The 14,037-nt window shown below is 55.1% G+C and overlaps 5 protein-coding genes across 5 annotated transcripts; 1 reads left to right on the plus strand and 4 right to left on the minus strand.

Moving 5' to 3' along the window:
• Positions 1 to 256: 256 nt before the first annotated feature.
• Positions 257 to 2,331, plus strand: SCHCODRAFT_02664037 (uncharacterized protein; the record flags this gene model as incomplete). Its single annotated transcript, XM_003033652.1, has 6 exons — positions 257 to 470; positions 580 to 656; positions 710 to 1,011; positions 1,178 to 1,448; positions 1,495 to 1,713; positions 1,777 to 2,331. The coding sequence occupies 6 exons, from the start codon at positions 257 to 259 to the stop codon at positions 2,329 to 2,331; spliced, it is 1,638 nt and encodes a 545-aa protein (XP_003033698.1).
• Positions 2,332 to 5,578: 3,247 nt separating this feature from the next.
• On the minus strand, positions 5,579 to 5,776 carry SCHCODRAFT_02464458 (uncharacterized protein; the record flags this gene model as incomplete). The annotated part of the gene is made up of 1 exon (XM_050342640.1): positions 5,579 to 5,776. A coding segment is annotated over one exon (198 nt), but the record flags the coding sequence as incomplete, so codon positions are not given.
• Positions 5,777 to 6,290: 514 nt separating this feature from the next.
• SCHCODRAFT_02440073 (uncharacterized protein) lies at positions 6,291 to 6,553 on the minus strand (the record flags this gene model as incomplete). Its single annotated transcript, XM_003034213.1, has 2 exons — positions 6,291 to 6,383; positions 6,434 to 6,553. Coding segments are annotated over 2 exons (213 nt in total), but the record flags the coding sequence as incomplete, so codon positions are not given.
• A 2,498-nt stretch (positions 6,554 to 9,051) lies between these two features.
• Positions 9,052 to 10,324, minus strand: SCHCODRAFT_01170388 (uncharacterized protein; the record flags this gene model as incomplete). Its single annotated transcript, XM_050341162.1, has 3 exons — positions 9,052 to 9,651; positions 9,707 to 9,870; positions 9,985 to 10,324. 3 exons carry the CDS (start codon positions 10,322 to 10,324, stop codon positions 9,052 to 9,054), a joined length of 1,104 nt encoding a protein of 367 aa, XP_050201532.1.
• Positions 10,325 to 12,474: 2,150 nt separating this feature from the next.
• SCHCODRAFT_02664040 (uncharacterized protein) lies at positions 12,475 to 13,406 on the minus strand (the record flags this gene model as incomplete). Its single annotated transcript, XM_003034215.1, has 4 exons — positions 12,475 to 12,573; positions 12,666 to 12,886; positions 13,059 to 13,208; positions 13,298 to 13,406. 4 exons carry the CDS (start codon positions 13,404 to 13,406, stop codon positions 12,475 to 12,477), a joined length of 579 nt encoding a protein of 192 aa, XP_003034261.1.
• Positions 13,407 to 14,037: the final 631 nt, after the last annotated feature.

Here is a 14,037-nt window from a genome sequence, read left to right on the forward strand (position 1 = left end):
GGTCGGACATGGGACGGTGAGTGAAGAAGACTGAAACGGCGGTCAACACGTATAAATGTAGGTGAGAACACAATCTATCCATTGCGAATACGTCGCTGGAAAGACCGCCAAAGAGTAAGACTTTATACAAAGCCCCTTTCTGAATAGCTCGGCGCCTGCCGGAGTTGCTGTGTTTCTCGGACACGTTGTGTTCCTTTCTTTGACCAGCATCATCACCCTTTGGCATCCGAGTTTTCTCTCTTCTCTCTCTATCACGATGTCGTCGACTTTCCTGGAACCATCGCACCGGCTCGCGAGTGAAGGGAAGGATGAATACATCTCGTTTGAGCACATCGTCACCATCGAAGGCCTGAAGGAACCTGCAACCGCTCTGGCCATGTCTCCCGATGGACGTTTCGTTGTCGCAGCGGGTGAGCCACTGTGTCTCAATCACAAGTATCGGTCTCTAATAGACATCAGCACGCACGCAAGTGTGTATTCGCAGCCTGGATCGAGGCCACACACCCGTCAGCATTCCAACTCAGCCTGGCGTCAAACCCATTATCACATCCATCCAATGCGCCTTCTTCCAAAGACAAGATCGGGATGTATATTCCCTCGTCATCGGAACCTTCCATGGCGAGGTGCATCTTTGGCACATGAAGGGAGAATGTGTGGTGAGTCAACTATCTCAGGCGTGACAGTCATTGGCATGACGCTGGACATTCAGGAAGCAATCACTGTCTCTCCGCCAATCAAACTTCAGGCGGAAGTGACAGATATCGCGATCAGCAAGGCCCTTCTTTCCAAAGATGCCCATTCCACCCTCGTTGCGGTAGCATGCTCGGATGGCACCATCACGATACTCAAGCTGAGGTCAAAAGGCTTTGATGCGGACGCGATGTTCTCAGTCAAGCTGGACGATCCGAACTTCCTGCCCAAGAGCGTAAGCTTCGCGAACCCTCAATTGCCATCAACAACGGATTTCGATTTCCGCGATCTAGTCGTGTTTGCCTATCAGGGTGGTGGAATGTGAGTAGCAATGGGTTGCATCCGTGTGCCGGCATCTGACCCAGGCTCCATGGCCAAGTGTACGACTAGACGGGGATGGTGAACGTGTCGCTAATGTGATCCGGGGACCAGAAACAATGTGAGTGACCATAATTTGAGCTGCAACATGCCAATGACGCTGAACCAGGGCATCCATCGCGATGTTGCAATCTGGTAGCCATTTCGTGGCGCACACTGGCTCTAGATACGAACTCATCAGTCTAGTTGACGGGAAGGCCATTAGGGCATTTGCCTCTGGTCCATGCCTGACGCTCCTGGCGAAACGTCCTTTGTTATCCCAGCAGGATTCAGTTTTCGTAGGAGGCACTGATGAGGGCCGCGCTCTTGTCTTTGATCTCGCGACTGGGAAGTGTCTGCAGGAACTGGAATGTCGGGACGGCCCTATCCAGCTCACATCAGTAAGCAACTTATCATGGCCACTTATGAGTCTAAGCATCTTGGCAGACGTGTACATTCCTGGATTCGCATTGGCTCGCTCTTGCTGGAGGATGTCCCGCAGGGGGCTCGCAGATCGTCGTATACAAGGCGAACCGCCAACCTGTGATAGAACCCGCGATTTCGCCTGAGAAGTCCCCGAAAAGGGATATCTGGTGGCTTTTCTCAGTTGCGTCTACGATCGCCTTGGTGCTGGTTGTTGGATACAGAGGCTGGAAGGGGCATCCCGTGAGTGCCTGCGTCGGTGTCTGTTCCGTCTGATGGCACGATCAATAGCTTTCCCGTCCTCAGGATCTTCTGGACCAGAACATGGGCGAGACTAAGGCAAGGTGGAGCGCAAGCGAGAAAATACCTCTCGCAGGCGACCTCAATGGGGTGCTCAGCACGAGCGACGATGAAGCTCGCGCGGTCGGTCACAACGAAATTTGGAGCGCTAGCAACGAAGTATCTCAAGCAGGCACTCCCCATGATATACGCGTTCCGGACGATGATGAACCCCACGCAGACGGCTTCGACCAGCTGTGGAACACAGACGACGAAGTATCTTCCACGGGCATCTCTGCTGAGACGTCCGCCCCGAACGACGATGAACCTTACGCAGTCGAAGACATATGGGCCGCAGGCGGCGAATCATCTCACGTGGTTAAGCTCGACGAGATGCGGAGCGCCGGCAACGAAGTATCTCACGCGGGAGACCTGAAGGAGGTAACGAGCGCAAGCAATGACCTGTCCAGTACCTCAGATATCTCCAACCTCGCGGTTTGTCGCAATGCACCTCATGCTCAGGAAACCTACTGTACGGCGAACCACGACAGCATCCATGCATATGAGAATGACTACAACTAATATAAGACAACTTTGTATCTTCTTCAAATGGGTATGCACATGCCTATATGTATGGGCTGTATATTATTATGGGCGGTATAATGTGACCCAACCTCGAAGGCGCATCAGCAACACAAGTCTCAAATTTCAGTCGAAATCGACGCGTCTCACTGGTGAGTCCATGCAATCAACACATACGAACGCGACCGCTGCCTCTATCAAGTGTCTTACCAGGGCCGTCCATGTGAAGACACTGATATGGGCGGTTTACTGTAAAAAAACCTGGTAACAACTTAACGACGCAGGTCTCCAGATTTCGTCAAAATGGAACCAGCGAGCTCGGTCAGTCGAGACCGAAGTAGACACCTGTGATCGGTGCTTACACTGAGAAACGCCTTTGCACTCTACTGGCCCTCCTGGCCGCGGTTGGAATGCAGTCAGTCGCTGCCTGGAAGGACGAGCAGGAAGTCCCGCGCACCGCCACGTGCAGTCCACGTGACAACTCGAATTTCGGCGGTGCTGTACTGTCTTGATGATGGAAGTCATTGTTCACCACCTCATCTCCGTACGAGCGAGGCCCTAGAGGACATCGCAGCAACTAAGAGGTGAGGGCGCGCACTCGGAATGACATCCAACAGAATCGAGGCTTTTGAGTTCGAGGGGCCCGGGACCGGCGCTGTGACGAGCCCCGGCTTATCATCCCTCTCGCACTCGTCCGTATAAGTAGGGCATGACACGCACACGTAGGTTAGCCCTGCGGCTCGTTGAGTGAGTGTGTAGGAGCCACTCGGACCGGTAGGGCTCGTGAGATATCAATGTCCTGCAGCTGTCCGTGCCCTGCGGACCGCATGCCCCTTTGACTGGTCATGGTTAAGCTAGCCCCAGTCGCAAGGAAAGCCCGTTATACAGTGCTTGACTGCGGGAAGACTCTTGATCAGATGCCTTGATTGGCTGAACTCATTGACAAGGTGTGTCGTTTTTCAACGAATTCGGAGACTGGTGTCGCTGATTCGCATTCGAGGTTTTTTTTACAGTATACCGTCCTAGTTGAACGTAGGGGCCCGGATGGAAATAAGGACCGGAGCAGCTGTGGGCGACTGCCCATGTCGAGGGTGACCAAACCCGCCGGGCGAAGACCTTCAATGGATCTGATCAAAGATATTCATTGCTCTCCGTTAGCTGCAGAGAGGCCTGCCGGCCTCGCAAAGGCTTCTACGCCGAGATTCGTGCCGGGAAAATAATTTGCGGTGAATACAAACGGGGCAAGGTGACGCGGCCGCGCTCGAAGAGCGAGTGGCTCACTTTACGACAGACACACTCGCCCGGTGCGTCGTCACAGCATGCGTGAGATGAGGGATGCGATTGTTCTCATCTCTGGCCCTTCTACGATTGGAGATTAGAGTAGAGTATCCACAATCTCGAAGCTCAAACTCATACCCCGACCTACTGACTCTCACCAGACACAGCTCTCAAGTGGGGCGGAATGAGCACATCACGCGTAGATTGCGACGCCACGTTCGGCGTGAGATGCCTGTCTCGCGTGTGCGAAGTCAACACTGCCAGTGTTGCCGTGAGTCGAGTTTGAGTCCAATCCAAGTCGACCACGAGGTGCGACCTGAGTGCGCTCGAGTCACGCCTCGTGATCGACTCGGTCGAGTCGAGTCGCCCTTGCGGAGAAATCAGCGCGCATGTATACCAACAGCTGCAGTACTGCTCATCCCAGAGCTGTAGTATGCCTCTCTCAGTCGTGCCCTGCATCGAATTATGCCTGTAATGTATATGTATTGTATTTACTCTGCTATATTCAGGAACTCCATTCGACTCTGAGGGTCAAGCAAGCGGTACAAACCATAATCCAGAGCAGCGTCCTCGACATTGTGCGGCCCCTCCGCTGATGAACTGCCCCAGGTCCCGATCGTAAGCTGCTGAATTTCGGCATACTTGCCCTGCGCAAACAACGTGCGCAGTTGCTGCGAATCCTCCTCGCTAAGGCCAAGCGTCACGCATTCCTCCTCGGTAGCCACGAACCCATCGGTGAAGTTCAACTCTTGCTGGTGTAAAGTGTACTTGACGAGTTGGAGCATCTCCATCATCGTCGGGCTGAGTCTCGTGCGCGTGAGGTCGTCGGTCAACTTGCTCGAGGAGAAGACGCGCTCGCATGGGACAGACGAGGCTTGTACTGGAAGGATATCCATCGCAGCCCGCCACCACAGCGAGAGATCGCCGTGTTCGTGGTCCTAAATCGCGCTCGTCAGCATATACATCGCACTACACATGAAGTGACCAATCATACCTGCCAGAAAGAAGCAGGTTGAACTTCCTGTTGACGCACCAGCGTGGGTCCGCTTCAGGCAGAAGCCCGGCGCCTTATATCTCGCCATCTGTGCGTCCACTTCTCTCTCATTTTCCGCTTCCTCCGCTGCTCGGCGCCGCTCCTCTTCCTCCGCAGAAGCCCGCGCGTCCTGGTTTGGACAGCTGCCGCTGCTCGACGCTGTGGACGTGCACGACGAGGAGGAAGCCGCCTCCTCCAGTCGACGACGCTTCCGGAGACGTTCCATGCCACTGCCTACTTGAAGGTCTTCGTTCGCGCCATCCGAGGTGCCGAGTGAGGCGTTTGCGATTCGATCCGAGCCAAGTTCAACGGTCGAGGAGTCGACTGCTTTACGCCGCTGGCGCACATCCCGCTGAAACCGTAGAAGCTGCGATGACGAGTAACGAAATCAGGCACACTGTATACTATAAGTGTGACCGAGGACTCACCGTTTGGCGGATTCCGGCTTTGATCTTGTTGAATTCGAAAGGGTCAGTATTCCTGCGAAGCCAGTCGAACTTCATGCGAGGGTCAATGACTAAAGAATTCCAGGTTTGTCAGTACCAGCAGTACTCGGGTGCACGATAGATTCGCATACCCATGGCAAAAGCATACATAGGCGTCCGCTTCGCCTTATTAAGATACTCCGAAAGCTTGTCTATAGCTGCTTGATAGACATGCGCAATTCTCCGTCGCCGTGTCTTCAGGAATTTGAGGATGTCGATGAGTTCGGTGTAGAGCGGAAGAACGGCGGAGAGAGTGGGCGTCTTCTTGCTGAACCTCATGGTGGCACGCGAGGAACTCGCAGAAGTCGTTCAGCGCCTCGAAATCGATGTCCGACAAGGCTTAACGCTGAAGCTGAGCACGGTACTTCTCACTCGAGATAAGCTTTGCTACGGGCTATAAGCATGCATGTTAGCACCTAGCCTGCAAGCAAGGAGGAGAACTCACATAATACAACACAAGCACGCGCGATAGCATAAGGTACACTGAAAACCACCGCGTATCGACATCGCGGAGCAGTCCTATCACACGGAGCTGCTCTTTCTGGTTCTCAGCCACCAGCCAGCCCCCATGCTCGTTCCCCGTTCTTATGATGAGAATCAGCTCTTCACGTCGCTGTCCTGACGCACGCATAGCTGTGACCAGTTGTCGACAGCGCTCCACAATGGTTACAAGTGCCATCAGGTATGCCGCATCCCGCTGACGGTCGTTGGGAGACGGTTGCTCTCCGAGATGCCCTGAGTCCGCGTCGAGAGCACTGATCCTCTGTCCAGATGCCCTGACGCCTGCCTTGACGGAGATGTTGATGATGTGGGGAAAGCACCTGAAGAGAGTTGAGGTGCAACGGAGCGATGAGATCGCGTGCTTACCGGATTCGGTTCCCCTCGATATCGAAAGGAATGTTGAGCTTCTCAAGTTCTTCCACGATCTCCTCCATCCCCTTGTCATTTGTAGTTGCATTGTCCATTGTAACGACACTGATCTAGAATAGAATAAGCAAATGAACTGGCTGAATTGAATTCAAGGTACGTACATTGCCTTCGCAGCCGACTCCCTTGATAATCTTAACGAACGTACGACCAATGTTCTCGCCGTCGTGTTTACCTCGGACGTGTCGAAAGGCGACGAGGCGGGAGCGGAGAACAAGATCCCCCGATGCGGGATCACGCGATATGTAGTGAGCTGTCACGGCCATATATCCAGTCCTATTCACGCTCGACCAGATATCGGTGGTGCAAGCGACACGTCCGAGAGACTCCTGCGCGATGCTCAACAAATGCAGGAAATGAAGGTGGAGGGAAAGCGCACCCTGATCTCGTTCTGCATCTCATTGTACTTAGCCTTGAAGCGCTGGATGACGAGGTCCGCAATCTTCGTTCGGTGAGGCAGTTCGTTGTCGCTGATCTTTCCCATTCTAAGGTAAAGGAGCAAGCGTCGCAAAAAGGGGGACTCCAGCGCATTGAGCGACTATTCAAGCCAGTGAGTTCGAGAATGAAAGGGCAGCAAGTATGACGAACCATGTCCTCAGCCACAAGCCAATCAACAAGCAGTTGTAGGAAGACCGAAAGGTTGAACGGGCCTTAGGGGACACGCAGATCTGCACTGCAAACGCGCCCGGGCAGATTACTCCACCCCTTGAGCTTGAAGGCACGGACGTAGCGATTCCACGACAGGTAATGCTCGCGGTGCAGATGGCGTAGAATGTTTGATCGCGACGACGTCTCATTTCGCCAGGCGTGAAAGTCATTCACCTCGCTGAGGATCACCGTCAGGATACGCATCTCCGCTAGGTTGAATAAACTCACTCGCATAGCCTACAGCAGAGATAAGCGCCGCCTTTCGGACGTTCCTCCCGTGGTGGGTCGCCTGCGGGATCGGAAACAGCGGCGGGGCGAATATTCGAGTCTGCTGCTCGCGTGAAGAACCATATGGGCCCGCCGTTACTCTCGCGCTCTCTGCATTCGCGTCGCCTTGAGCATCACGGAAATGCGTTGTAAGCATCGGATCTGGAAGGACAGGCTACCCACTGCTTCCTTGAGCGAGCCCAACACCCGGGACGGGACGAGCCGCTGGCTGAGCTGTTGGTGCTGGAGTGCGAGAAGAAGGTGGTGAAGGACGGAGATTTGAGTCTCGTGGACCACGAGGAGCTTCAAGAGGACGCTGACGTGACTGCGAGGTGGCAGCGGCGACAGACGGCGTCATATTCTGGGTTCATCGCACATCATAGTGGTACGCAGAGGGCGCCGTACCAGATGCACGAAGCGAGCTGTTGTTACTGGGATTGCAGGCGAATTTATTGCCGGAGGAGCGCCCAGAAGAAGTACAGGCATGCGTAGTTTGTTGGGCATGGGGTGCGGCCATCGGGTGTGGGTGATACAAGAGAGATATGGCCAAGCCTCTGAGTACGGTGCGGCACTTGCTGAAGACGAAGATGGTTGCAATGTAGAGGGATAGGAGGATGTATGTGAGTATGGTGAGGGATGCGGGTACGGCGAGGGAGTTGGGCATGGCTGGGAATGTGGCCAATGGTACGCAGATTGCGGCGCCCGCTGCGCCGGGTAGCCCGTGTAGGCGCCGTTGAACCCGGTCTGCGTGTGCGACCGAGGAGGCTGTGGATGATCAGCTCAAATATTGCGAGAGACGCGATCGTATACGTACCTGCATTCCCGAAGTGCTAGGCCTCTGCGACTGATGAGACAGCGTCGTGGACTGACCTTATAATCCCGACGACTGCGAGGCCACTTGCGGCTGGGATGTCAAGCCATCGTTCGACGTGCTGTACGAGTTGTAGTACTGTCCCGGTCGCGACGACATAGCTAACGGAGGCGGGACGCAGAAAAAAATTCAGGTCCGTGTACGGGCAGGACGAGCTTTATAGCTGGATTTTATGATATTTGAGGAGCTCTACTGATGATAGGTGGCTACATGGTCCGAGGAACACGCCTCATGCTGAACAAGACGCGCTCTATGCGCAACGAGGAGGCGCGAACTCGACATTGGCGGTTGGGGCGAAGCGCGAGGATGGATCAGTGACGTCAGACAATGACTGAGGCGAGCGGGGGCGCGAGCAATGGCGGCGTACAACAATGCTAGCACAAGTCGAGCTTCTCGAACCTCAGAGAGGCCTTCGAGGCTCGAGTTCAACACTGACATGGTGGTAACACGCAAAAGGATCGAACATCAGATGGGTCCGACACGTTTCTGATCCGAGTCAAGTCGAGTTCGGACTCTCCTCCCTTTTGAGGTACAGAGTCTGAACTCGACTCGACTCGGCAAGCGAGTCGACTCAACTCACGGCAACACTAAGTCGGGACCAAGATCGACCGTCTGTTTGCATATTGTGGCCAAAACAAATCAAACACTGGATAATTTATAGTACAGGGAAATAACGCAACGTATGTAGATCAAGAAGAGCAGATGTAACCGGAGACGACAGCGTAAGCGACTCGAAAGCAACAAGATGAAGTAAATAGGGCAGACAGCAAGCCCGACAAAAGGAAGTCCTTCAAGAAACAGCGCAAAACAAGCGATGAGCACGAAACCAAAGAGTTCAAGTTCGGATATTCAAACGGGGCGCGAATACGGGAAGGCTTTCGAGATGATATGGAACATTGGCTTACTGCGACTGCGTGCGTCTCACCCAAGCCCTGTGACAACTTCTGGCCATCAGTACTACATTAGAATTGTGTAGTACCATTCAAACTCACTTCTGGCAGACTGAGCCTGGACCATGCTCACTTTGCAACCAGCGAGGGCTTGTGAGATGCTCCTGCGTTCGTTGACACTGACTTTGGCGGTGAGTTCAATAGGTTCGCGTTCGCACCGCAAGCGTTATCACTCACCTCTGGACAAACGCGCTTGCCATCCGCATCAACGCAGTGCCCTTGCCGGTTCCGCTTGACTATCACCGTCTGCCCTGCATTACCTCAGCCTTCCTGAGAGACGTGCGCGGTACGACGAGTGGATGTAGAGACGCCGGCCGCCTTATCCTTACCAGCGGTCTTATCTTTCTTGCTCTTCGATGGACCTGGGGATGTCACAGTCGTCCCCGATGTAGAAGTCGTGTCCCTTGCGCGCCGCGCACGCTTGGCAGCGGGAGTCTTCGGTTTGGGGGACGTAGACCCTGTGCGCGGACGTTTCCCACCGCAAGGAGCCTGCGACGAGGTGGCATCGTCAGCCTCTTCGTGAGAGGAGGTATCTCCCTTGTCGTGCGCCTGGCCTGCCATAGGAGCGCTAGGTGGTATGATAAAGTGCCCGCTACTAGTCATTTGCAGCGGGCCATGTCCGCGCGAAGTGGGGTCCGTGCGCCGCTCAGGGACGGTCGCGCTTGACGCTGAGGTACGTTTGGCCACCAGGCCCGCTATGACGGATAGATCCGCCTCGGCCGCTTGAAGCATCGAGCTAACATGGCGATTTTCGTCCTCAAGGATGGGGATACGGCGCATCATCCGCTCGTGGGCGACTTGCGCTTCACTCCGCTCCTTTTCTAAGCGTGCTACAGCTTCTCGAGCACGACGTTCCGCTTCCTAGAACCCTATTTGTAAGCACCTTATGTCAGGACGCACGATGAAGGGGACGCACCTGAGATCGGGCTAACGCCTCCTTCATCTCCCGGCTTTCCTTCTCCAGATCGTTGTATTTCCCTTGAAGGCATTCCAGCTCCTGAAGCTTGCCCTCAAAGTCCAGCACAGTCCGTTCGGCCGACGCCTTGTCCCCCGCCATGCGAGCATTGGAATTGGCGACCTCTTCCTGCAAGTACATGAGGGGGCTTGCGGCAAGGGGAACACTTGCACTAGCGCCTACCTTCGCTGCGGCGAGTTCGACGTTGAGCGCGTCTCGGACACCATTGAGCGCGTCGCGTTCTTGTTGTAGACGTCGAGCCTCTACCTGCAGCGCTTCGAACGCCGACTGCAGCGTGGCGTTTTGCTTCGCGAGCGCGTCCCTTCGCGCAGCGTAGGTCTCCCTCTCCGAAGAGAGACTCTCCATCTTGGAGGCGAGCTCGCCATTGCGACGCATCATGACCTGCAGGGCTGCTTCGGTTTCGGCGAGAGTGACATGGCCGGAAGACGGAGCGGAGGTTGGAGGAACCCCTGGAGGGGGGATTGACTGGGAGGTCTGAGGGGAGACAGGACGTGCACTAGGATCAGGCGCGGGAGGAGGAGCTTCGCTCCCATCGCCACCATTGATCAACGAAGACATGGAGGTCGGAAACGAACAGGTCGATTGCCAAGTTTACGTCAGGTCCAGCTGTCATTGTTTTGTGGCGCTGATCTGTCTTACGTAAGCGTTCGTTATCAATATTCGGGCCATCACCCAAATTTCCGCACCGGGGTCCCCTCTAGGATGTTCGCTTGTGTACGGACATCGACCGGTGTAACAACCACGGTCAGTTTAAACACCGCTGACCGTGGTTGTTCTGACCGGTCGAACCATGGTCACCATGTGGCACCACCATACGGCGGCACCCACATGGATTCATAACCGCCTGGCGGCCAGTCAAGTGATGCTCCTAAGCCTATAGCTCGATCTCTGACAGCACCCTCCATATCCACTCTTCTATCATGCTAGTCAGGATAATTTATTGACAACTTACTTCTCAGGTGGGGGCCCCGCCGATGTGCGAGGAAGGGGAAGCGGGAGCAATGTGTGTTCGCGATGGATGGGCTGGAGTGCCGTACAAACAAGTACAAAGGACGGAACGCAACGCAACAAAAAAGCGCTCCGCGCCTTTTGACGCGGGCAGCGCGTTCAAACTGCAAGACACTGTTCTGACATTCTGCATGGGAGGTCATTACGGTATGCTGAGATAGCTAGGGAATTTTCACGGAAATCCTTAAACCCAAAGTGACTGAGCTACGTTCTCTGTCTGGCGCCAGCACGCCCGCCAGGGCGGTCGGGCCGCAAGCCCGCGCAGCGTAGGCGCGCGGTAAGCCCCTGCGTGAGCCACCGTGGGTTCCCCACTTAACTAGCTTGTAGTAAATGTAGCAAACCAAGTTAACAAGGCCTGATTATATAGGGTGCTACAGCATCATGTTTGAGATCGTAGAGAGGCGGACCTAGCAAGGGGAGGGGCGACAATAGCAGGAAGGATGATCCTCAGCTGAGCGATGAGCAAGGGCAACGCGGCGGCTGAATCGCTGCGCGAAATGAGACAGCGCCGACGCGAGGAACAGCACAGTCACGCTGATCTCGTTCGGGAAGCGCCCGAGCACGCACGTCGCCAGCACGGAGGCGGGCGGCCCATCGACATTAGCTCTGGTCTCCTTCCCATGTCAGCGCCCGAGAATTTGGTATTTGTGCCACGGGTGATATGAGGCGAAGGTGCACAAGGCAGGGCAATGCCGCTGTACCACGCAGGCGAGTAAGCGGAGGAGAACAGGGGTTCGTCGGCTGCCATATGCGAGCAGAATGGTCTGCATGCGAGTGCGACAGTGCGACGCCGCACGCGGCGAAGGGAGAGGAGGAAGGGGTATGGCGAGAAGAGGTTACGATATTCAGGATTTACTTGCCCCCACTTCGTACTCATGGATTCAGGCGCCGAACGCGGCGCGCGCCGGAGGCTCATCGAGAACGAGGGAAGAAGGATGTCGACATATTCAAGGTCGAAGTGGCTCGCACCCGCTGTAGTTCATGGTTGGACATATCCGTTTGGTCGACGTGAGCACTCGGGATCTCAATTGATTCTCAGGATTTTGTAGACGACAATGAGAACGACTAATACATCGAGCAGAAAGCATACTCACCATTTCACAAGATTTGCCCTGTCACTTGCAAGGCAGCGGAAAGCGGCCCACATGAATGTTGTCGGCAGTGTGCAGGGGTGCCGCGCTCATCGTCCTGAGCAGCAGTCTCTTTTTCATAGTAAGTAAGGTGTAGCATACTCAGAAAGTGGAGTACTCAACGACTTTAGGTACGCCAGTACGGTCCAAGCGCCACGACGCGGACACATGCGTCAACACTGGCCACAGTATCATTTCCCGTCGTTCAGCGTGTCAGGAAAGTCGCATAGCAGCATTCTGAAATCCGTTTGAGCGTGAATCCCAAACATTAAGACCACTGTGCTCATCATCATTCGTGATGTCCTCCCCGGCAGCTACTGCATAAGCCGAGCTAGCTAGTGGTAGAGGGGAGCGCCACGTTTGCGTGAGTGTTGGCTCCGGATCGTTGAGGAAGCCTACGCGTCGTCGCGAGATTAGTGCTCTTCCGAAGACAAGATGGGTGGTGCGCAATATCCTGCGTGACATTTGCGATGGGCGCCGCGCTCACGCTTCCAGCCCGCTCGTGGGCTCTTCCAGAATGAGCACATCTGGGCAGCTAACGAACGCGAGCCCGATCGACACGCAGCGCATCTAGCCGGTCGAGATCTCGCGTGTCCGTGCGCCGCCGATGTGGGTGGCGCCGACGTTGGCGAGGCCGAGCCGCTCGATAAGCGCGTCGACGCGGTCGGCCTTGTCGGTTTCGGGAAGCGAGAGGCGCGCGATGAAGGGAAGACTTCATAGACGGTGAGCAAGGAGGGAGTGCAAGAATGTCGGATACTCACTTTGAGTCCATCAAGGAATAGGGCTGGGTAACTTCCGCCGAAGTTCGAGGAGGTGTCGATGCGCTTGAGAGAGACCTTCTCGATGTCCGGGAATGAGGTGTGGACCTTGAGCGACTTGCGGATAGTGATGATGCGCTGCTTGGTACTGGGGATGGAGCCCTTGAGCACGAGGAAGTTGTGCTCAGCCCGTAGTGCGGGAAGCCACCCATGGGCGCAATGGCCTTCGTGATGTCAAGCTCAGTAGGAACTTTCCAGAAGCAGACGACAAATCAATGTTGCATACCAGTGTGGAGAGAGATGGATGGGACGTGGCGGTGCGTGAACTTGCAGTTGGGCTGAGAACGCTACCATAAGCCTGAGTGTACAGATACAGGATCAAAAGGTTACACTCACTCTTGCAGATAACGCGGAAGCCGAGCAGGCTCACTGAGCAGCTGCTTAAAATCGGCCATAAACGACACTGCAACGTGCCGGTGAGTCCGGAGTAGCACGGGGACGGCGAAATGGTCGATTTGGAGCGGCAGCTCGTATCAGCGCGCCGTGCTGTAGCAAGGTCAACAACATTGGAGAGGAGCAGCGAATCCGAGAATACAGATTCGCTTTTAAATTCCTCAGTATCGTATAGTACTCACGGTTGCAGTCGCCAAGCGCGGCGCGCGCTAGAATCTCGCCGAGAACAAGGGAAATGTGTTGTTGGCATCCTCGAAGGCGACACAGCTCGCTCGCGCCATAGCTCACCATCGTTGATATCGCGCAGGTCGACGCGGAACCTTGATTGAGGCTCTAGACATTGCGGATGAGAATGAGAGCAACTCACGCATCGTGTAGAGCGGGTGCTTGCCGTTTCACACGAGGATCCAACCGAGACCGAAGCTTGGTCTAACTCAGAAGATGTGTCCTGGGTCTCTTATTGGCGAATAAATTGCATCAGAGAGCCCCTTGATATACCTCCCTTTGGTACCTAGGAAGCGAGCACCGCCACTTCAAGCACCAGACCTACTTCGGAAGGTCTCTGCGGCTCTGGATTATATCGGTGCGCCTGCAGATGATAGTGCGTTTCATCTTTTGAGCCAAGCACGATTCCGCCCTTGAAAAGCCGAGAATTGATATTGAGTGGTGCTCTCGCTGGCGCCGAGTGTTGGTCATTGAAGCACGTAGGAGGCGATAGGGAAGTTTGAAGAGTCGGAGCGGTTCGCTGAGTTTCTGTCAATTCCCCGTACGAGAGGCGAGCGAGGACGTCTGAAATGGAGTGAGGACGAGGGCGAGTTTAATATGCCACGGGAAGACGTCGCGGGGGGGCTGGATGCGGGTGACGGTGTCGAGCATGCGTTACGCGATGGGAGCGCAGTCTTGGGCGGGGAAGAAAAGACTG

This window comes from Schizophyllum commune (assembly GCF_000143185.2).
Source record: "Schizophyllum commune H4-8 unplaced genomic scaffold SCHCOscaffold_3, whole genome shotgun sequence".
In the NCBI taxonomy this organism is placed as follows: Eukaryota; Fungi; Basidiomycota; class Agaricomycetes; order Agaricales; family Schizophyllaceae; genus Schizophyllum; species Schizophyllum commune.